The 25,320-nt window shown below is 33.4% G+C and overlaps 2 protein-coding genes across 3 annotated transcripts in view; one reads left to right on the plus strand and one right to left on the minus strand.

Annotated features, from left to right (window-relative positions):
• Positions 1-1,735: 1,735 nt before the first annotated feature.
• Positions 1,736-25,320, plus strand: part of LOC132744155 (uncharacterized) — a gene marked incomplete at its 5' end in the record, with an annotated part of 48,509 nt that continues 24,924 nt past the window's right edge. Inside the window, 5 exon segments of the mRNA XM_060732774.1 lie at positions 1,736-1,894; positions 5,581-5,742; positions 10,308-10,460; positions 14,751-14,921; positions 25,100-25,252. Of these exon segments, the coding sequence (XP_060588757.1) occupies positions 1,736-1,894; positions 5,581-5,742; positions 10,308-10,460; positions 14,751-14,921; positions 25,100-25,252 (798 nt within the window).
• On the minus strand, positions 18,395-23,977 carry LOC132744156 (uncharacterized). 2 transcript variants are annotated; one of them, XR_009627660.1, is made up of 5 exons: positions 23,339-23,977; positions 22,119-22,357; positions 21,347-21,555; positions 20,467-20,627; positions 18,395-19,975 (listed from the first exon to the last, which is right to left on the minus strand). XR_009627660.1 is itself a non-coding variant. In XM_060732775.1 (4 exons), coding segments are annotated over exons 1-4 (708 nt in total). In that variant the 5' UTR covers positions 22,456-22,926; the 3' UTR covers positions 18,395-19,974. The 2 variants fall into 2 exon arrangements, 1 of the variants encoding a protein (XP_060588758.1); XM_060732775.1 differs by lacking the exon at positions 23,339-23,977 and having other exon boundaries at positions 22,119-22,926.

Genomic DNA, 25,320 nt, shown 5'->3' on the forward strand with positions numbered 1-25,320 from the left:
TAACTTAAATAGAAACTGCATAAAATAAACTGAATTAGACCAATTGTTACTTTATTTATGAAAATAGAATGTGTACAGTGTATACGCTCATTTCATCATTATATACCTAGTTTGTTTCTTCATTATTTTGATTGTGTGTTGAAATATAAAAGATTTATAGAATTATTTGTCTAATAAGAATATGTTATGTGATATAAATTGTAAATTGTCACCTGTGTCACAGTACATTGTCACGCCACAAACTTCTGAGATTTGCCGTAAAATGAAGATAAATTTTGCATGCTCAAAATATGTTAGTATTATACTATAATTGAAAATATTTTCATGTCGCAAAATTAACTTCTTGTGAAGCAATTATATAAAGAATGTACATGTATATTATGCCACTGGAAGCATTTAAGCCTGATTTCAGAGAAAAGCATTGCAACGCTTTTCAATTTTGGATTATTTTTCGATATAAGAATATTCTGGAAAAAAAATAGAGTGAGCTAATGATCTGTAATTTTGCACAGAAGATAATGGTCTAGGTCTACATCAAATGTAACATAAATCTCAAAAAATTATTTCTAGTCCTGTCATGTCAAAAAACCTCAGTGGAGTCCCTTTAAAGCTGGATTATATGAAGATTATTCCAATTTTAAAGATTCTATATTATTAAGGATTCTAGTTTGACAGGATTTAAAAGAAAATATATGTTATTTTACAAGAATATTACCTTGAAGAATTTTCCAGAAAACTGTGTTTTGAAATGTTGTTATGACAATTTTGAGAATGTAACTTGAATGTTCAAAGAATCTTGGTGACTTTTTTCTTCGTTTATAATTGTTTTTACTTTTAATTTATGTGAGCATTGATATTTTGCTGTATCAAATTATTTTGCTAATGAAAGTTGTCAGGTATAAGATTTAATAGAAAAAAGTAAATCCCTTTAAAGTGCAATAATTATATTGCAGTCTGCAGTACATTAAGTTGAGAAATTAAATATAAGAGATTAGATTCTCTAATCAATCTACTGCATGTAATTTGATAAAACAGAGAAAATTTTGTTCCTTAGATTTGATTTATATATCATTTATGGTTACCAATAGAGAAAGTACATCATGCTCAAATCTAATTATATATAGGTGTATCTTTAGATTTCTTGGAAAACAAAACAGGATTTTATTTCTAAGTTTCAGTTTTATGAATACTAAAATGTTAGTGCATGTAACAAGATGTTTTTTCTTCTTATTTTGGAGTGTGGTAAGAGAATGAGAGTTTTGTACAGAGCCCCTAAGGTGACATTTTCCACACTTTTTCCTGGTTTTTATGAAATAATAATTCGTAATAACGAAATGTTAATTCGTAATTATGAAATATTAATTCATTTTTACAAAATATTATAATTATTTTTTTACGAAATATTAATTCGTAATTACAAAATATTAATTCATTTTTACGAAATATTATTTTGTTATTACGAAATATTATTTCGTAATTACGAAATATTAATTCGTAAAAACGAAATGTTATTTCATAATTACAAAATAATAATTTGTAAATACGAAATATTTCGTAAAAACAAATTAAATTTTTTCTAGGGTTTCAAAGAGTTTTGGTAATATTTATAAAGAAGGCCTTGAAACTAAGTTCCTGACTACATATAAGGCATGTAAATGCAATATAAATAGTGTTTTTTTCACCTTAAGGGCTCCGTAGTTTGTATTTATAAATTTTTTTTTTTTGTGTTTTTTAGGTACAGAGTGTAAATATAGTCGTGGAGGAAGCTGGAGCGACTGTGACCCTGCAACAAATGTTAAAACACGAGAACAAAAACTTAAAAGAGGAGATCCTAGTATATGTGAACCAGTTAAAACTGTAGAAAAATTGTGCAGACGGAAAAGACAAAGCACTGGTAACAGCCATTTATAGATACTTTCACATAGCAATTATTATCTCCCCAGGCCGCCATTTTTAGGTCATTCCTGATATATCGTTTACTCAAGATAAGATCGATAAAAAAATCTATCATAATTCTATCATCTTTATAAAATATGATAAAATTCTTTTACATATTGGTCCTATAATAATATTTTGCTGCATATATATAAAAGAATCTGACAAATCACATATTTTTAATCAGCTGTTTATATTGATATATCTATATTTTGTCATTTTTGTTGTCTAGAATATTGACTCCCAAAATGGCTGCCTTTTGGCAAGGGAGATAAATATTGTAAAAATTGATCACTATAGTGACATAGTGGCTATTATCCATGTACAATGTACAAGGCTCTGGCTCCTTTGTAATGTATCAGTTATCAGTGACACTTTTAAACAAATTTTTCAACTTAATACTGCACTGGTTTCATTTCTCTAGAGGGTCTTGGATCTCCTTATTTCAGAACGGATTTTGTTTGTGTTGGTCCGACAGATTGTGTGTTTATTAACCAGGTTTTCAACGAAAACCGGGTTATTGTAATGCCGAAGTCGGCGGGCGGGCGGGCGGGCGGGCGGGCGGGCAGGCGTCAACTTTTGGTTTCCGCTCAATAACTTGAGTTTGCTTTGACCTATTGACACCAAACTTGGTGTGTAGGTAGCTTATATCAAGAGGCAGCTTGGGATTGCTATCCAGGTGTCTGTGATCAAAGGTCAAGGTCACTGTTACTAAAAATAGAAATTCAGTTTCCGCTCAATAACTTGAGTTTGCTTTGGCCTATTGACACCAAACTTGGTGTATGGATAGCTTATATCAAGAGGCAGCTTGGGATTGCTACCCAGGTGTCTGTGATCAAGGTCAAGGTCACTGTTACTAAAAATAGAAATTCAGTTTCCGCTCAATAACTTGAGTTTGTCTTTGACCTATTGACACCAAACTTGGTGTGTAGGTAGCTTATATCAAGAGGCAGCTTGGGATCGCTATCCAGGTGTCTGTGATCAAGGTCAAGGTCACTGTTACTAAAAATAGAAATTCAGTTTCCGCTCAATAACTTGAGTTTGCTTTGGCCTATTGACACCAAACTTGGTGTATGGATAGCTTATATCAAGAGGCAGCTTGGGATTGCTTACCCAGGTGTCTGTGATCAAGGTCAAGGTCACTGTTACTAAAAAATAGAAATTCAGGTTCCGCTCAATAACTTGAGTTTGCTTTGACCTATTGACACCAAACTTGGTGTATGGATAGCCTATATCAAGACGCAGCTTGGAATTGCTACCCAGATGTCTGTGATCAAGGTCAAGGTCACTGTTACTAAAAATAGAAATTCAGTTTCCGCTCCATAACTTGAGTTTGCTTTGGCCTATTGACACCAAACTTGATGTATGGATAGCTTATATCAAGAGGCAGCTTGGGATTGCTACCCAGGTGTCTGTGACCAAGGTCAAGGTCACTGTTACTAAAAATAGAAATTCAGTTTCCGCTCCATAACTTGAGTTTGCTTTGACCTATTGACACCAAACTTGGTGTATGGATACCTTATATCAAGAGGCAGCTTGGGATTGCTACCCAGGTGTCTGTGACCAAGGTCAAGGTCACTGTTACTAAAAATAGAAATTCAGTTTCCGCTCAATAACTTGAGTTTGCTTTGGCCTATTGACACCAAACTTTATGAATGGGTAGCTCATATCAAGAGGCAGCTTGGGATTGCTACCCAGGTGTCTGTGATCAAGGTCAAGGTCACTGTTACTAAAAATAGAAATTCAATATCCGCTCAATAACTTGAGTTTGCTTTGGCCTATTGACACCAAACTTTATGAATGGGTAGCTTATATCAAGAGGCAGCTTGGGATTGCTACCCAGGTGTCTGTGATCAAGGTTAATGTATTTAGTTTTCATGTTATAACTTGAGTTTGCTTTGACCTTTTGACACCAAAATTGCTGAGTGGCAGCTTTGGATTGCCACTTAGATATCTGGGAGCAAGTTCAAGGTCATTTGCTTACAATAGAATTTTCAGCTTCTACTCAATAACTTCAGTGCACTTTGACCTATTGATTTCTGTCACATCAAAACTTGGTCGTTGAAAACCTGGTTTTCGTCGCATTGCGGCGCTTCTTGTATACATTTGTATTTTAATGAGTTTTAAATTTTAAAGTAAAATTATATAAAAATGTAAAATTTCTTGCCTCAAAGTTGATTATTTTAGATTTTTTTTTTACCGGGACATAAATCATCTCCGGGACAGACACCTTATTTCCGGGACTGTCCCGGACATCGGGGACGTTATGGCATGTATGTTTAAAAGAAAGAAATAAGTTCTTAATCGAAAACATGGTAGAGAATGTGCCAAACAATTTCAAAGAAGAACTTCAAGCAAAGAATATCCACAAAAATGTTATAGGGGTTGCAACAATCATCACTCTTACATATTTTTATTTGAGAGAGAGAATGAGCGCTGCTTTAAAATTTTATTTTCTCTCATTTTATCTGTTGTACATAATTCATAATACAAGTTTCCATTATTTTAAGTGTACAATAGTTTATTATATACACTGTAAAGCAAAATTTATAAGATAAAAGACATAGCTTTTCTTAAATAATTATTTTTAAAAATAAGAAGAAAAAGGTTCAAGCTACCTTTAGTTTCAATTAATTCTGATGTTTTTATGTAAATATTATGATTATTATAACATTATAATTGGTAATAACTCAGGATAAAAAGACTTGGAGAAATTAGAATAACAAATGATCTAATTAACAGTAAAAATACACTATATTACATTTCATAATTGGCTAAGATGAAAACCAAATTGATCATTTTTTTACAATTTTCATTATTTCTTGGAGAAATTATTATAAAAGAGAGGGGACATCAAAGTAACGAGGCGTTGTAAGAGATAATCAGCTCCGTCTCTCACTACAACTACCCTCCAGGACAATGTACTTTTATATCTTTTGTGGAAAACAGATTGATGAAGAATTATGTCATAATTGTGGATACCCTTCCCTCAGATTGGAAAACAATATCATTAATTATAAGATTATATGGCTTTAAAAGCAATTTTTGAATTTTTATTATCTTGTCAAAGGGCTTCTTTAAAGAAGAATATTAATAATGCCTTTGTACATAAGCTACAGGATAAGAAAAGTAGTGAGTAATATGATAAAAGCCCACATTTTATGATTTATTATTTCAGAGGGAAGATGTACTTCTAAATTTTGTAAATCTTTAAGAACTCTTCATATTGGTGATGCCACAATGTTAACTTAAGTTCGCTATCACTTTCTCTAGTTGTTATAGGGTTTGTAAGCGAACAGCATGGATCCTGATCAGACTGCACGGATGCGCAGGCTGGTCTGGATTCATGCTGGTCGTAAACGCACCATGTTGGTTTTGTCATGACGCGGCTCATATCAATCTATTTCATTTGATGATAAAAAATGTTCAATTTAAATTCCATGTAACAATACAGATGTAAACATCTTCAGTTAGGAGGAGACATGGCAGGTAATTATATGTGCAGTGATATAAACTGTTAGAAAAGCTTTTGCAGGAAATTGAATTTACGTTGTAGGGAAACTTTAATTTAAACATTTCCGTTTTAAACTTTTAAAATGATTGATTATAAAATAAAACTTTTTTAAAACCTTTTTGTGTTTGTAGGTACAGAGTGTAAATATAGTCGTGGAGGAAGCTGGAGTGACTGCGACCCTGTAACAAATGTTAAAACACGAGAACAAAAACTTAAACGGGGAGATCCTAGTATATGTGAACCAGTTAAAACTGTAGAAAAATTGTGCAAAAGGAAAAATCAGAGACCAAATGGTAATAATTTTTTTCCTTGATAATACATTTTTATGCCCCCACAAAGTGGGAGCATATAGCGTCCGTCCGTCTGTCCGTCCGTACGTCTGTCCGTACGTCCCGAAATCTTGTGAACGCAACTCCTCTTAAACCGGATGGCAGATTTTGCTGAAACTTACAGGGAAGAACAACCTTAATGTGTAGATGGTAGTAAAGGAAGGAATTTTTGCTGCGACCAAATTTAACAGAATTATGGCCCTTTGTTGATTTTTTCACTATAAACTATTTAGAAATTTTTTGAACGCAGCTCCTCTTAAACCGGATGGCAGATTTTGCTTAAACTTCCAGGGATGAACAACCTTAATGTGTAGATGGTAGTAAAGGAAGGAATTTTTGCTGCAACCAAATTTAACAGAATTATGGCCCTTTGTTGATTTTTAGTTTTCAACTTGTAGCACATGTAGTCCAAAAAATATTTGACCTAGAGTCATAAGATTGACAGAACAGTGGCTTGTGGGGGCATCCGTGTCCTATGGACACATTTCTAGTTTACATAATTCTCTGTAACAGGAAGAATATATTTGAATGAAAAGAAAATGTTACTTCATGCCAGATTTTCATATTGTTATGCCCCCACAAAGTGGGAGCATATAGCATTGCACTTGTCCGTACGTCTGTCTGTCCGTACGTCCCGAAATCTTGTGAACGCAACTCCTCTTAAACCGGATGGCAGATTTTGCTTAAACTTCCAGGGATGAACAACCCTAATGTGTAGATGGTAGTAAAGGAAGAAATTTTCGCTGCGACCAAATTTAAGAGAAATATGGCCCTTTGTTGATTTTTTCACTATATACTATGTAGAAATTTTGTGAACGCAACTCCTCTTAAACCGGTAGGCAGATTTTGCTTAAACTTCCAGGGATGAACAACCTTAATGTGTAGATGGTAGTAAAGGAAGGAATTTTTGCTGCGACCAAATTAAGCAGAATTATGGCCCTTTGTTGATTTTTTCACTATATACTATGTAGAAATTTTGTGAACACAACTCCTCTTAAACCAGATGGCAGATTTTGCTTAAACTTCCAGGGATGAACAACCTTAATGTGTAGATGGAAAAGTGAAGGAAGGAATTTTCGCTGCAACCAAATTTAACAGAATTATGGCCCTTTGTTGATTTTTTCACTATATACCATATATATGTTGTCAGTGGGGGCATCCGTGTCCTTTGAACACAGATTTAGTTTAATCTGGAGTTCCTATCTTATTCATAATGGCATAATGATTTTTTTTTTTTGATTAACTGCAAACAATTACATCCCCTCTTTGTGTCTAGAATAATGCATTAAAGGGAACCCGATGTCTTCCTTTTTACCAGTAAAGCTGGAAAGTTGCCATATGACCTACACTGTGTTGGTAATGTACCCCCCCCCCCCCCCCCCCCCCCCCATAGAATTTAATTAGAAAAAAAAATGAAAAAAAAAAATTCCAAGCTATAATTCACTTGTCCTGGCTTGAATTCGGAACTGCTACTGTAAGTTTAAGGTTAAGCAGCAAGCAGTATAGAACCTAGTCAGATTGTACGGATAGCAAGACTGGCTGGACTCAATCCTGGAATCGTGGACATGTCATAATTGCTACTTGGTCTCTCCTGATGTGCACTACAAAACAATTTCATTTGTTTAGTTGTCTGTAAGTTCAAGTTAATGTAAGAATTGTTATCTGTTGATGATTTTGGAATAATCAATGATGTTGGCACTCTCTTGGCACTAACATAGAACAACAGTGAATTATATTTACACATAAATGGAACATTTTCTATGGCCCTGTCATAATTCTGGTATATATCTTGATATACTAAACCTGGGTTAATGGCAACTTTCGCATGATCAGCTGGTATAAATATGGTAATTTGTGTATGATGTACTGTCTGAAATATGTTAATAAGATTCTTATATTATCTCTCATAGAATATTGTATTGTCTGCATACTTTTATTACTCTAGTGGGCAGGGAGATAACTCTTAATGTTTATAAATGTTTTCAGAACAGAAAATTGACATTATGATGGTCACTTGTGTCTATTGCTTGGGAATATTCAGCTGTTTTACTAAAATATCCTAATAATAGTTGGATAATTCCCAGTTTACCTTTGCAATAGTAATGCTATTCATGGTATTTGGAAAGAACTTTTTGTATTAGTTCTTCAAGTTTTAGTTTGCCAATAAATATCAACTCAATGTGTTGTGTATTGTGTTTCTATAACAAACATAAATTATGTAAAAAAAATTAAGACAACATATTCTACTGATTTGGAATTTAAATGGGTATTTCCGCAGAATGTTGTAATCTCAATTACAGACTTGAAATAAAGAAAATCTATACAAATCACATTATTGACTTTGTTTTAATGTTAGCGGAAACATATTTAGATAGATACATGATGCTGTCCGCGCATAATTGTAATCCAAATTTTCATTTAACAAATACAAATCGGGCACGGACAAATAATTTTGTCATTACCAAGACGTAATTTGATTGTTTTGTTATATATGTCTCAAATCAGAAATGAAGATAACAAACACTGAAACATAAATACTGTGTTAACATATCATGGTGCATTTTCTGATTTCTTAAATGTATTCAGTAGAGACTGCCGAGCATTTACTGTTTCACTGAAACAAATATATTCAAAAGTTTTTTAGCTCGACTTTTCTATGAAAAGGGGAGCTATCCTACTCGCCCCGGCGTCGGCGTCGGCGTCACACCTTGGTTAAGTTTTTCGTACCACCCCACTTTATTTCAGAAGTATTACAAGTATGGCTTTGAAACTTACCATACTTGTTCACCATCATAACCTCCATCTACAGACAAGAGTACATAACTCTGTCAAGGTTTTTGACAGAATTATGGCCCTTTTTTGACTTAGAAAGTGTATTGAGCTTGGTTAAGTTTTTTGTACCACCTCACTTTATTTTCAAAACCATTGGAGGTATTGCTTTGAAAACTGACCATACTTGTTTACCATCACGACCTTCATCAACAGACAAGAGACATAACTCTGTCAAGGTTTTTGACAGAATTATGCCCTTTTTTGACTTAGAAAATACATTGAATATGGGTAAAATCCACTTATTGCCTTAACCCTTTGAGATATTGCTTTTGAAACTTTTAATGCTATTTCACATCATTACCCCCATCTGTACGCAAGAGAAGGTAACTCTGTCAAGGATTTGTTTTAAAAAAATTAAGGCCTTTTATCGACTTAGAATCTTGGTTAAGTTTTTCGTACCACCCCACTTTATTTCAGAAGTATTACAAGTATGGCTTTGAAACTTACCATACTTGTTCACCATCATAACCTCCATCTACAGACAAGAGTACATAACTCTGTCAAGGTTTTTGACAGAATTATGGCCCTTTTTTGACTTAGAAAGTGTATTGAGCTTGGTTAAGTTTTTTGTACCACCTCACTTTATTTCAAAACCATTGGAGGTATTGCTTTGAAACTGACCATACTTGTTTACCATCACGACCTTCATCAACAGACAAGAGGACATAACTCTGTCAAGGTTTTTGACAGAATTATGCCCCTTTTTGACTTAGAAAATACATTGAATATGGGTAAAATCCACTTATTGCCTTAACCCTTTGAGATATTGCTTTGAAACTTTTAATGCTATTTCACATCATTTACCCCATCTGTACGCAGAGAAGGTAACTCTGTCAAGGATTTGTTTTAAAAATTAAGGCCTTTTATCGACTTAGAATCTTGGTTAAGTTTTTTAGTACCAGTCCACTTTTTGACTGAACTGTTTGAGATATTAATTTGAAAGTTGGAATACTTGTTTACAATCATGATTCCCAAACATGTCCAGGAGAAGGTAATTCTGTCAAAGATTTTATTTGAATTATGGCCCTTAACTGTCAATGTTTTGTATTATAGGCAAGCACTAAAAAACTTAAAAAATCTAAAAAAAATTCATTCCTATCCACTGAACCTGCAGTGTTCAAGGGTATCACACAATTCAGTAAAATAATTCTTCACTAAATATCTTAATGCTCATGGCCATTGTTCACTTTAAAAATACAGAGATTCTTGTATTGCCTTTTACTGCAAAAACTTTTTTTATTGGCAAGCAATAAAAAAGTCGAGCGCGCTGTCTTACGGACAGCTCTTGTGTTAGCTATTTTGTAATAATTAACAATTCATTTGGCCATCTGCAGAACAGTTGAATTTTTCTTAAGAGTTTTGTAGTATAGTAGTCATTTGGATATATATTCAGACTTTGATTATCTAACTTTAACACAGAAGTGTAACTATATGCACATCAAAATATGAAACAGACAGATGTGTTTATATAAGATTGTTGTTTTGATTTTACTGTAATTAAAGGGACAGAAAAATCTTTTACAGTCACATACAGAATGTGATTGTAAGTGATCAACATCATTTTCCTTGATAGAGAGAAGTTTATCTCCTTGTAATGTGGGAGGTTAAATATTTTGTGCAATAAACAGTTCATAAGAATTTGTTTTCAGGGTGTTTTTTTTTATAAATATGATACCTTTTTCGTGCTAACTTTTCAGGTTGTAAATATAAAAGGGGCCAATGGAGTGAATGTGATGGAACTACAAATATTAAAACTATGGTGAAAACTTTAAAACGAGGTGACAAAAATACCTGCCCACCTACACAAGTATTAGAAAAAATTTGTAAGAGGCAACATAAAGGTTTAAAAAGTAAGTTAAATGTTTGACAGCTAGTATTGATAACTGCTTGACTCTGTGACTGGTTTAAGACCAGAATATCCGGCATATTGTGTAGTCTAACCAGAATATATTATCATAATCTTGCGAGTTTGTATAGAAATAGAATTGATAAAACTAGTAAATTGAGAAATGGAATTGATAAACTCAACAAATAGAGGAATGGAATTGATAAACTCAACAAATAGAGGAATGGAATTGATAAACTCAGAAAGAAGGAGAATAGAATTGATTAACCCAGTAAGTAGAGGAATAGAATTGATAGACTGAGCAAGGAGAGGAATAGAATTGATAAATCCAGCAAGGAGAGGAATAGAATTGATAAACCCAGCAAGGATAGGAATAGAATCGATAAACTGAGCAAGGAGAGGAATAGTATCGATAAACTGAGCAAGGAGAGGAATAGTATCGATAAACTGAGCAAGGAGAGGAATGGAATCGATAAACCCAGCAAGGAGAGGAATAGAATTGATAAACTGAGCAAGGAGAGGAATAGAATCGATAAACCCAGCAAGGAGAGGAATAGAATCGATAAACCCAGCAGGAGAGAAATAGAATTGATAAACTGAGCAAGGAGAGGAATAGAATCGATAAACCCAGCAAGAAGGAGATTAGAATCGATAAACCCAGCAAGGAGAGGAATAGAATTGATAAACTGAGCCAGGAGAAGAATAGAATTGATGAACTGAGCAATGAGAGGAATAGAATCAATAAATCCAGCAAGGAGAGGAATAGAATTGATAAACTGAGCAAGGAGAGGAATAGAATTGATAAACTGAGCAGGGAGAGGAATAGAATTGATAAATCCAGCAAGGAGAGGAATAGAATTGATAAACCCAGTAAAGAGAGGAATAGAATTAAAAGACCCAGGAAGGAGAGGAATACCGTATGGTGACTTTATTTCTGTGTATTCTGCGGTCAGTTTAAGCACCGCAGAAATTAAAACAGAATATTTCACAATGTTTTGGTTTTTAACCTGTTGCAATATGTGTCCTATGTTATGACCTCTGTTATGTAAATTAATAATAACGACTAACGGATTATAAAGTTGCGGGTCATCGAGTTTATAAAATTACTGTTGGCTAAGTATATAATCTATATTTGTAAGGATGTACTTATTGTAATTGTGTCAATTTATGATTAAACATACTTAAACATCATATAATTATAGTGTTTGCCAGTACGCATAAAGGTTTGTTTCCCACCAAATCATTCAAACCATTTTAACCCTTGTACTGCTAGATAATCGTCGTATACTTTAATTGTCGTATGCTTTACTTTAAATATCTATCAATTTTGTAGAGTTAAAGATACTACTAGGGTATATTTTTCACACTTTAATTCACGGTGATTAAAAGATGCATACTTTTCTATTGATGCACATTATATTTTGATTTCATGCGAGTATTAATTACTGGACATTTTTGCAGTGATGAAAAATAAACACATGCAAATGTTATAAGTAGTGTAATGTGACTTAGACCTTTTTTAGATCAGTCGAAGAATTTAAATCACATTTTGTCCAAAGAATGTGCCGCAGAAATAAAGTGCGCAGAAATAAAGACATGCCAAAATTTGGAAAAAAATCGCAGAATTTGGAGCCCACAGAAAAAACCAATTATAAGGTATAATAGATAAAACCCAGGAAGGAGTGGAATAGAATTGATAAACCCAGCAAGACCATAGGCACAGGACCGCATATTGCGGCGCATAAATCCGAATCTGTACCAGCTTTACATATTGTTTGTCCGACCTTTGAATATCTTTTATATTATACGAGAGGATGGTCTTTAATTATCTTATCTCAATTTAGTATAATCTGCTAATTAAAAAATCAGTCAAATTTACGGTATATTGAAAAAAGAAAAGGAGTGACATCCGCCATTTGCCGCAACGTTCGGCGTAAGTTATCCCCCTTGATATGCTTGATTTTTGTTTTAATTTTTCTAGTACTCTCTTTATGTCACTCAACACATGGGAAACTTTCACATTTCCTAATAAGGAATACCAGATGAGTGCCTTGAATATTTATCTATGGATCATGTTTTAATATTCCTTTTTTTCAGTTACGCAAAATCTATTAGACCATATTACTAAAGTGTCTGTTTTCTCCATGTAAACAAATCATAACACGAGTACGCCCGTTATAATGCCGACTATACATGTCAAACACTAGTGCATGTCAACACGTGTAAACAATAAACCGTTACGATACCTGATAGTTGACAACGATAAGGGGAACAAAATTCTGAAAAAATAGTAATCAAGTGTAGCCAAAGGGGGAAAACTCATACCTAACGTTGCGGCAAATGGCGGATGTCACTCCTTGTCTTTTTTTATAATACTGTAAAATTTGACCAGTTTTAAAAGTAACAGATTGGGTTCAAGTGATAATATATTGTTTGAGGCCATATGCTCGGATAATACTTAAAGATATTTAGATGTAGCAGAAACGTTTTTAAAAACCGTTACACGATCGAAAATATGCGCCGCAATCTGCGGTCCCGTTCTCGAGTTCCTATGAGCAAGACCTCAGATCTTTGAGTTTGAGACTTTAGCAACGTGCATGTTTATCATAACAATGTGTTTGATTATAGTTTCTCTAATGCCGTTTGCCCTTGGCAGTTGTTTCTGGTGGTTTAAGTGGAGAGGTTTGAAGTAACTGGCAGAAAAATAACAGTCCAGTACTGGTACAGGCTATAGGAACACTAGCTAGACTGGTACAGGCTATAGGAACACTAGCTAGACTGGTACAGGCTATAGGAACACTAGCTAGACTGGTACATGCTATAGGAACACTAAGCTAGACTGGTACAGGCTATAGGAACACTAGCTAGACTGGTACAGGCTATAGGAACACTAGCTAGACTGGTACAGGCTATAGGAACACTAGCTAGACTGGTACAGGCTATAGGAACACTAGCTAGACTGGTTCAGGGCTATAGGAACATTAGCTAGACTGGTACAGGCTATAGGAACATTAGCTAGACTGGTACAGGCTATAGGAACACTAGCTAGACTGGTACAGGCTATAGGATCACTAGCTAGACTGGTACAGGCTATAGGAAACACTAGCTAGACTGGTACAGGCTATAGGAACACTGGCTAGTCTGGTACAGGCTATAGGAACATAAGCTAGACTGGTGCAGGCTATAGGAACACTAGCTAGACTGGAACAGGCTATAGGAACACTGGCTAGACTGGTACAGGCTATAGGAACACTAGCTAGACTGGTACAGGCTATAGGAACACTAGCTAGACTGGTACAGGCTATAGGAACATTAGGCTAGACTGGTACAGGCTAAAGGAACACTAGCTAGACTGGTACAGGCTATAGGAACACTAGCTAGTCTGGTACAGGCTATAGGAACACTAGCTAGACTGGTACAGGCTATAGGAACACTAGCTAGACTGGTACAGGCTATAGGAACACTAGCTAGGTATAACTGTCAGCATTGCTGCCTGAATGAAGTATTGTAAAAAAGCTTTGCATTTGATTTAATGCAAGAAAATTGAACTGCAGTTCCAAATTTAAAGTAGAACAGATCTGTAATATTAATTCAGTGAGGAGAGGGTAAAACATTCAGTCAGTAATAATGTCATCCTTTATCATCCTTTATCATCACATTATTTGCCTTTATTTGCATTTGTGAATAAGTTAAAGGCAGGAAGATGAGAATGTGAATCTTACATTGAAATTTAAAGTATGATACTTCATAAGCAGATAGGCTGTTTAAAATAAGTACCAATATAATCTAAATGATTTTAACTGCATAAAATCAATACAAAATGTATTTAAATTGTCAAAATGAAACAAGAGTTGCAAGATTGAGACACATTTGTAATGTTTATATGTTTATGCTTTATTGTCAGTCAAATATTTTTTCCTTTTGTCTGTGTGTTAGAGTTATATTTACATGTATATCAAATGCTGGAAGTTATTGTTGTTAACTTGAAACCACTTGCCCATCACAGCTGTGGGTTCCACTTTAGAGTCTTTCTTATGAGGAAGCTCTCAAGCCAGCTTACATAATGTTGGTTGCTCTACTCAGGTGCCAGCTTTGCCTGAAATAATGCACAGAGGGTCACCTGAAGTCTTCCTTCACAGTAAAGCTAAAATGTCACCATATGATCATTAAAGTTGTTGTATGACTTAAAATCTGGCAACAACAACAACAACATTTCAGCAAATATCATTTACCTTGTAACTTATTTAGTATATATGCAAAATGCATCTCTACAGTTTTGATTTGCTTTTTGCAGCTAACTGTAAATATAAGAAGGTTGGAAAGTGGAGTGACTGTGACCTTACAACAGGGGTCAGGTCAAGGGAGGTAACCTTGAAGAAAGGTGATCCTGAAATATGTCCTTTAAAGAAAACAGCAACAAAATCTTGTGTAAAGAAGACAAACAAAAAGAAAGGGAAAGGAAAAGGTAAGTTTAATACATAGTTGATATATAATTTGATTGTAATTAAAATATTCTGATACATATTGATTTTTGGTTTTATCACATAAATTATAAAATCAAGATTGTTTTCTATAATGCATTAAAACATTCATTTTTGGCCTCATGCCAAGTCCTCTTGACAACCATATATGATACATCCAGATACATTAAGTCAAATGATGTATATAATGTTTTTTTGTGTTATTTGCAATACTGCCTTACTTTCAATACAATGTTGTTGTTTTTGCATCACTTGCAATACAATGCCTTTGTCTTATTTGCTGTTTAAGGATTACGTTTTTATTTAAAATACAATGTTGTGATCAAATTCTACCTTTAACTTGCTGAATTTCTAAAATGGACTTTTCCAGCTTTCTTTTTGGAACTGTCCATTACCATTTTTGGTGATATCCATATTAAATTAAATTAGTGTACAATTTAATACTCTGTAGAGTTTTCTGGAAACATTACACTGTACAACTAGTGATGCTATTGTTTCTAGAGCTATACTGTGTAGATGTTGTGCTGTAGTTGTTTTTTCTACTGAAAGTCAATAAATGTGGATATAGAAATTTTATTGTTGCCAAACAATTGTTTTTGCAAGCAATACCAAGCTTAAGTAGCATTTGGTGCAAATCCTGCCATATGGTTAATCTTTAATTGAAAAATGGTAAAGATAACATAAAATTCAGTGAAAATGTTTGATTATTTCACTTACAAATGTTTGCTTCTAGTATATCTTTTAAGTATTTCTAAGAATGGAAAAGCAAGTAGATGTCTGAAAAAACACAGATTAATAATATCTTGGAGGTTTTTTCTTAGGAGAAAATCCTCTTATAGTCTTTCTATATGAGATTTATGTTATCAGTGGGAGACTAAGTACATGTACACACTTAGTGATGGAAGGGAACAGTGATTCAATTATAATCCCTCTGTGAAAGGAGAGCAAAACAAGTTTTTAACAGACATAGTTAACACCATGAGACATTTTAGATGTTCTTTTAAAGGGGTTGACTGTTTGAGATAATAAATTGTGATCTTTTAAGGGGTTGAATTTATATAAAAAATCATACATTTATAAAATTTTAAATATTTCCATCTCATACTTTTACAAAATAAAGAAGATCTATCATTAAGGAAGCTGACATTTTGATTTGATGACCATTTGTCAATCATAGTGTTACTACACTATTATCCTAAAGATTTCAACAATATTTTACATTATGAAAATTCTGGATTGGACAGCTGGAAGATATTTAAAGAAAATTGACAATGGATCTACTTTTTTTTTTCTATTTTTTTTAACTTTTGTTTGTCAAGTTGATTGTCACATTCCATACATGCCTGGACATCGGGACTGTCCCGGAAATAGGATGACTGTCATGAAGATGTCCCGGAGATTTATGTCCCGGATAAAATAGAAATCAGAAATAATTTCCTTTTGCAGCAAGGGTTCATTCATAAAACTATATTATCTGAATTGATACATAAGATACTACCCAGATAGCATTCTATATGGGACCCATGTGGGGCCCATATGGGCACCTATATGGGTCCCATTTGGGCTGCCCATATGGGCCCCATATAGGAAGTGCAACCGGGTTCCAAATGGGTCCCATCTGGGCAGCCCTTATACTCAATATGGGATTCACATGGGCCCCATCTGGGCAGCCCATGTACACAATATGGGCCCCACATGGGCCCCATATGGGCAGCCCTTGTACTAAATATGGGTTTCAAATGGGCAGCCCAGATACTTCCATTATGGGTAGATTTTGAATTCCGGGGTAGATCTATTTTCAATTACTTCAATTATAAGTTTTGCTGAGCGTTTAGATAGCAACCGCTTGCTACAGAGCATGATTCTTGTACTTGCGTTAAATATTCAAGTGATGTTTTAACTCATTCTGTTTCCTGGAACAGACAGATTATGGCACAAAGCCTTTATGATCATGCAAGAAAACAATACACAATGTATATGCTTTAACAATGTAACTTTATTTAGTAATCTCACTTATGGTAAGTGTATATCATATATATACAGATTCTCAATACATTCTGTGGACGCCTGATGTCAACAAAGAAACCTTTACTTATGTAAATAAACTTAGAAAAGTGTACAATATAAAAATCCAAGTAAACTGTACATATTTGTGAATCCACAGAATTTCATTTTGACTACATAGTTTTAAATTCAAAAATACAGAAATATTAATTATTATTCAAAAAGTCCCAGGTAGTAAATATTACTTTGGTACACTAAATAAGCAACATGTAATGGAAAACTGTTTATAATGTACGAACAAAATAATTAAAAATGCAGTTTTATAACATTAGATACCTTACAGATCACTATAAGGAAAAATGAAACTTATGCTAGACACTGGTAAAACTTTACAGAAGGTCTTTGGAACTCCAAGAAATATATGTGTATAATGTTTAAATTTCAGTAAATCAACAGTAAGACCCTAAATGTCTTTTTAACTTTCTACATAATTCATAGAAAAAGTATTATACATTTACTGTAATTCATTACAAATTTCTATCTACCAATTACTTTCATTTTCAAATGATACAGATCTACATCAATTAATATAAAAAGTTGTTCATAACAACCATGTATTACACTTTGGTATGATAGTGCTGAAGAAAAAAATGTTATGCAGCTCGTGAAAAGTAACAAATATAATAAAACAAAACCTTGGCACAGTTGTAATACTGTTCATAGATGTGTAAACAAAATATTATGCAGCTGATGAAAAAAAATTAATATAATTAACAAAACCTTGGCACGGTTGTAATACTGTTCATAGATGTGTAAACAAAATATTATGCAGCTGATGAAAAAAAAAATTAATATAATTAACAAAACCTTGGCACGGTTGTAATACTGTTTATAGACGTGTGGCCAAAATATGCAGCTAATGAAAAGTAACAAATATAATACACAAAAGGTTGGCACTGTTGTAATTGTCAACAAAATATGCAGCTAATGAAAAGTAACAAAAAGTAATACAAAAAAGGTTGGCACGGTTGTAATACTGTTTATATAGACGTGTTAACAAAATATGCAGCTAAAGTAACAAATATGATACACAAAAGGTTGGCACGGTTGTTACAAATTCTGTAATAGACGTGTAAACAAAATATGCAGCTAATGAAAAGTAACAAATATAATACACAAAATCTTGGCACATTGAAATACTGTTTATAGACATGTAAACAAAATATGCAGCTGATGAAAAATAAAAAATAGTTTGTACAAGTTTGTAAAAATCAATAATAATTAAAATGTGATATTACACAAAGATCAAATTTGTTGTGAAAAAATTCATTAAAAAAATTGTCAGTAAAAATAGTTGGTTTCAGTAATTTCTCCGATATTATCAAAGTTTCAACAATAACAACAATAAAGATTACAAGAATCATCATTGTAAAGTATTCCAACTTTATTTTAAAGGTTAATACCATATATCAATACATGTGTTCCCTGTTAGTGTCAAGTTTTGACAAGATGTTATAATTGTATTGATCAGTATCAAAAACATTCCCCAAGCATTTAATGTCTTGATTTAAATAGTAACAATGTTTTTTGTTTGTTTGTTTCATTTTACGCCTTTTACGTCATATAGGCGGGTAGTTTCCTAACCATCGTTTCTGGAGAGTTACACCAGTACTAGACTACCTTCCTCCGTGCAGTAACAATGTTTAATGGAAAAAAAACAACAGCATATAGACAACAGAAAAACAGCATATAATGTCAACAACAAACATAAAATAGCAGCAGAATATACTGACTAGAAGGCAAAATTTGACTAGACAAGAATTTTGCATTTACAAGAAAGACATGCTATGCTGATGACCTCAAACATTAAAATTAGCAACAAAAAGTATAACAAGATAAACAAATGAGCCGCTTACTGTAGTTCTGACCCTTATCACATTTTAAAAATACCTTGATACATATTGACTTTCAATCAGTGGAATAACTTATATGCAGATGAAGTAAAGGTTTGAAAATGTAAAATAAAAGTCATTTATTTTATGCTTTTGAGTGTATTACTGATGTATCCGTGAAAAATATATTTGATAATTTCACAGTAAAATGATTAAAATTTCAAACTTTTCTATGACGAGACTACTTTTTAAAGATTTTATCATCATTCAAATTTTTTGAATTCAATAAATAATATCATGGCTATTCAACGTTGATTGTCAAACATATGAGATAAACAAATGAGCCGCTTACTGTAGTTCTGACCCTTATCCCATTTTAAAAATACCTTGATACATATTGACTTTCAATCAGTGGAATAACTTATATGCAGATGAAGTAAAGGTTTGAAAATGTAAAATAAAAGTCATTTATTTTATGCTTTTGAGTGTATTACTGATGTATCCGTGAAAAATATATTTGATAATTTCACAGTAAAATGATTAAAATTTCAAACTTTTCTATGACGAGACTACTTTTTAAAGATTTTATCATCTATCAAATTTTTTGAATTCAATAAATAATATCATGGCTATTCAACGTTGATTGTCAAACTTATTTTTCAACCCAAGACTTCCTGTATTTATGAGAAATGGGACTTAAATTTAACTAAAATTGATGTTAACAGTGGGGAAAACAGATTTAATATTAACGTTAATATTGAGGAAATTTCATTAGCATAAAATAAAAAGACACTTTATTGTTTGTTGTGTAAGATGTAATTTTATATCATTGAAGGAACTTTAAAAAACAGTGTTCTCACAAGCGCATAGCCACTCATGAGAATACTGTTTTTAAAGCTCTCTTGATGATATAAAATTTCATCTTACACACAAACAAACAAATATCCTCTATAAATTTGCATTTTTAGATTAAAAACATGTCTAGTCACTTCCTTCATTTTCTTCAGGTAAGGTCTCTGACACTTTGTTTCTTGCTTTTCTTCCCCCATCGCGGTCCCGCGCGCCAGCCAGCCACTTTGAAACCTCTATTTCAACATCCTTCCTCGTTGCAGCCTTTGTCGGCAAGTTCCTTTGGACACATTCTACAAAACAAGCATTCTTATCCTTAAAGAATGAAATGAAGTGAAATGAAGGTATTGAAACCATTCAAAGGTCATAAGCCACCTTGTAGCATTTTGAGCAGTATAAATTGGAATATAAACTAATTCTGGTATGTTTTACCAAATATAGATGTTTGTTTCCTGGTTTTACATAGCTTTTAACAATATTTTTGTGATATCGCTGCAGTCAGTTGTAAGCTGAGATCATCTTATCGGTGTATCAGTAAAGAATGTTAAGGTAAGCAAATAACTTGCTTTACAGGAAGGTGATTTCTGTTTATATTATGCATCACAACACAATGCATGGGATCAAAACCACACAGCATGTAAAATATTCTCTCTTATTAATTTCCATAAAAGCTAGTCAAGCATTTTCCTTCATTAAAGCAATACCCGAAGACACAATAACAAGATCTTGGATAATATATCTATTTTGAAGACACCACTTTGCAAATTTGTAAAATATCACTTACTATACAATACATTCAGTATCTAGAGGCCCACAAACTTTTCCTTCCCCTTCAGCCCACTTCATATTGTACATTCTTGCCAGTTCATTTGACATGGTTTCTTTCATCAAGCGGTCAACAGTTTCCCGTACATCTGCCATACCAAACATTGAGAGGAACCGCACCTTAAATAAAGCAGAACATAAACTTTTTTTAACGTTAATTTTAACACTACTAAGTGATGGGCTGCAAGTCACCAAATGACAAATAATTGTCAACTGGACCTCAAAAACATAATCTGCCGAGAAAACTGTTTGGATTGACAAATTAAAAGATCTTCCCTCATATATTTACAGCCTAGGACAACACCTTAGTGACTTGTGCCTTTATGTTTGTCCCCTCCACCGAGTAATATGGGGCACATTATCATTGTTTTTTTTATACAAGAGTTTATTCAATATCAACAGAATAATTGTTGATAATAAAATAACAGCTCAATTCCTGGATTTTGTGGGTACTAGTCATTTTCCTGGTATTTTGAAAGCTGCCAGCATTTTTGATTAATGAATTGACTGTCTTGTCCTAATTAATAATTAATGTTGAAAACGAGGCCAACTGCCCATGTCTTGTGCTCATGGCTATTATAGCATATATAAATAACAAAACTGTGTCAATATGAATCAAAAAATTAAAACATGCCAGTTTTTTAATTCTGAAATTAATGCAGCAAAGTGTTTGTCCACTGTGCAATATTTTCCAACATAAATATAGCAGAATGATTAGACATTATCATCAAGTGCTCACCACAGACCATTATGTTATTTCGCTTTTTAGGCCAGTGGATATGGGGTATACTTTTTCCAGTTACTAATGGAGCAACATACATGACTAACACTATGCTTACCACAGATGAGAGTATTGTCTGATCTCCCAGAAGCTTATCAAATGCTTCCATCTGCTCAGGATAACGAATAGGGAATGAGATATCTTTCGGAAGTTGCAGCGGTTGGTCATCTGCTGCTGACCTTAACAGCATTCGCTGCACCATCCTCTTAATTTCATGATTCTTCTCTCGCATTGTCTCAAAGACTCGGAGAATCTGTGTAACAGCAGCTGAAAAAAAGGATTCATAATTCTAGGCCATATACTTTTAGAGCTATGTGTGGTCTGGATCCATGCTGGTCGCAAACCCATTATGTTGGTTTTGTCATGACCCGGCTCAAATGAAAAAAATCCAGTATTTTAAATTTTTCCTTGGCTTTAACAGTAATTAACGCTAAAATCTCAAAAGGATTGTTGAGTGTGCAAGGTCACAAAATGTGAAAATGATATGAAATCATGAATTAAACTTAACATATTTTTGAGCCTAGGCATGTCATTTGGTGAAAATAAACATTCTTGACTCTTCCAGGGACCGTAACTTTGGATAACAGTAGTGGGGTCAGGCAAGAATATGCGCACAAATTCACATCATGATAAAGACTAACACAAGTAATCATCAATTTCTTTTGAATATTTTTTGAACTAGGGGCGTCACAAGGTGAAACTTTCCATTTTTGGCTGTGTCACTCAATCCCGCTTGTTATTACATTTGTTGACTTGTTTTGAGAATATAACATTTAATAAGTATGTACTGTAATAATAAATATATTTATAGCTCCGAAGTTTATACTTACTGGGCCCAATAATCTGCCCACGGAAGGGTGTATCAGAAGCACCTTGTATTGGAGAAGCACTTTGCACATCACTGCTGGCCTCTCGCAATGCCTGTGCAGATAAGCGAGGCGGAGATGAAAGTAGGCTTTGTGACTCTTTGAGCGTTGTTGCTTGGTCAATAACTTGTGGTGGCCTACTCTCTGTGTCTGTCTCATTCTCATCAGTGCCACTATCCGATTCATACAGCCTTTTTGATGGCCTATTTACAATAAAATGAAAATACATTAATAAGTAATTATAAAATACATATACATTAAGTGAGTTATTGCGCCAAGTGACAATATGATTATGACCCATAATCAGCTGGCAAACATGTACTAGTCTATGTTTACGTACCGAATTGTTGTGCCGCAATTTTGTCTACCAAGGATTTTTAGCATGAATGCGTTTGTTTCCCCGATAGATATTTCATGAACGGGAAGGGCTAAAGACTTGGTCCCATTTGGAAGCTTAATACAAACGTGAAAGTGATAAAAGATTTTTTTAATTGTCTGGACAATTGTTTTCACAACAGCCCCGGAAGTGAATCACTTGCTTGCAGGCTCGAATCTGGAGTTTCTAGCCTTCTCTTAACTTAAAGTATGTTTTTAAAGGGGGGTATAATTTACAATTTTTTTCGGTTTTTGACCTTTTAAAGATGAACACAGGTTTAATTATCTTTCGAGTCATATTTTTGTCATATCATATTTGTCCGATACTCGTGCCTGTGCAACATATGGCTTGGTTGGTACTTGGAAAAAATACTTGAATACACCCATAAACACTTTTCATATGAACTACGTAAATAACCGAGGTATATCGAGTGAAAAAATACGAGTTGTTTCCCTTATCTTCGAGTGAAATCGATATCTCTTACGCTAAAACAATACAAATTAAGCCATTTTTAAACCGCTAAGGGACTTCTAAGGCTAGGAGGGGTCACTGGATTTCAAATGATGGTGTCCCTTAAAAAAGGATCTCTTAAAATTTAGTCTAGATAGAAACAATATTATTAAAATGTTAGTGTCGACTCCGTCACAGTTAATTTATTCAACAATAACAACTATACACATTCATAGGTCAGTTAAAGTGTCTAAATTGGGCGTAAATTCTAGAAAATGTCGCAAATTAAACTGACAAAAACTATCGCGAAATTACATGGCAAAGGCAAAAACAAAAAATAAATGACGTTTACACTTACCTACACACACAATAAATCTGTAAGGATATAATATGAAAGGTCGTTATACGAAATCGTCGTTAAATGTTCCGAATTGAAATGAAATATTGTTTTCGTGTACAATTTTACAATTTAACGTTTCAATACACAATTTGATTTTAAGCGGCAGCGGAAATCACGTCTGCGCATGCTCGAAATAAATTTTTCATCAAATGCTGATTTTTATAAATTATTTCTGAATTAATAGTCTAAAAAACACATTTTTATATTTAGATTATAAAAATTAAAACCAATATAAAAACTAAACAAATTAATTTCTCGCACCTGCTCAGGCATGCTAATATTTATTGGGTTGCCCGAATGGGACCCATATGGGTCCCTCATGGCTTGTATATATGTTAATGCTACGATTTTTATAAAAGATAATAGCAATTTATGCCAAGGTGGTCACACTATAGCTCAAAGTAAACAAGTTCTAAAGACATAAATAAACGAAAAATCGTTTTTTCTTATAGTGCTGTAATATGGGACCCATATGGGTCCAATATGGGCGTACCCAAATGGACTTGCCCATATTGGTCCCATATAGGTCCAATATGGGCATACCCATATGGGCTTGCCTAGATATAGCCCATATGGGTCCCATATATGCATGTTTGCTGGGTATAAGTGTGTAGTAACAGCAGTAAAATAGTCTCTATATTCCCATAATACACTTTTCATGATGTCATAAACTACATCATGTTTCCTACAGTGGGGCTCATTTTATGGGGAAAAAATAGCACAAAATGAGATTTTGTGGTAATAAAATAATTTTGATTGTACGGTAAAGATTTGTTAAGAGCACATAATTCACTGTTAGCATGCAATGAATAATAACATATTGTGGTATTTGTCGTAGCCGAAATGTGTTTATGATGTACCAGTAATGTTCTGTGAATTATGACTTGCATTATTCCTTTTTATTCTTAAGAAATGTTGTGAATCTGCATTTTATGAATATGCAGTATTGATAGAGGATATGTATGAATTGTTAATACATACAGACTAATAGAAAACAAGTGGTACCTGGAAAGTAATACAAAGTGAGTCTGAGGCAATGTATCATTGTCATACTTTAAATTAACCTTACTAGACTGTTTGTTCAATTTTACATATAATATATCTGAAACAAGATTAATATTAGTGTATATATGAAATAACAATGATTGTAAGATTCGTTTTCTCACATCTTAGTATGCCATTTAAAGCCAGAAACAAGTCACACAGATTTTGATGTACCATTATAGCTGCAGTTTTTGGAAGAATTGGTTTACATTTTTCCTCAAGTTTTTTTTTGTAAATGGGCATTAACTTCAATACTAACAAAGCTATAACATTGAAACTTAAAATAAGGGGATTTGTCCAGATAAGTTCTGCCTGGCAAGCCTTTTTATTGTATTGATCCAAAGGTCAAGGTCAATCAGAAATTCAAATATGTTTTAATTTAGAACATTTGTAGATTTCTATCTAGCCTTGAGAAGTGTGCTGCATCTTGGACAGCTCTTGTGAAAATTAAAGTCATCTATTGATACCCATTACACAGCATCAATGATGTCCAATGTTGTGTATAAAATATGTGTTGTGTTAAGGAATATATAAACTAAATAGCTATAATTAATTGAAAATGGGTAATTTCATGAGACAAAAAGAAAAGCAAAATGGTGACTTATTATTGAAAATAAGTAATATTAGGTTATAGATAATTGTATATATTAACAATAAGATAACTATATATTACAGCATGTCAGTATGAGAAACAACCATGGAGCCCTTGTGATGCTGCCACCAATACTGTAAGTCGAACATTAACACTAAAAGAAGGGGACTCAACTAAATGTAATTCTACAAAGGTACAGGTGAAGAAATGTAAAAATAAACATCTCAGACCACATGGTATGTATCATAATTATCTATGTTTAAAAAAAAACTGCAGTACAGATAGTGTACAATATAGAAAATAT

This window comes from Ruditapes philippinarum, unplaced genomic scaffold (assembly GCF_026571515.1).
Source record: "Ruditapes philippinarum isolate M1 unplaced genomic scaffold, ASM2657151v2 ctg283_1_1_1_1, whole genome shotgun sequence".
NCBI classification, from domain to species: domain Eukaryota; kingdom Metazoa; phylum Mollusca; class Bivalvia; order Venerida; family Veneridae; genus Ruditapes; species Ruditapes philippinarum.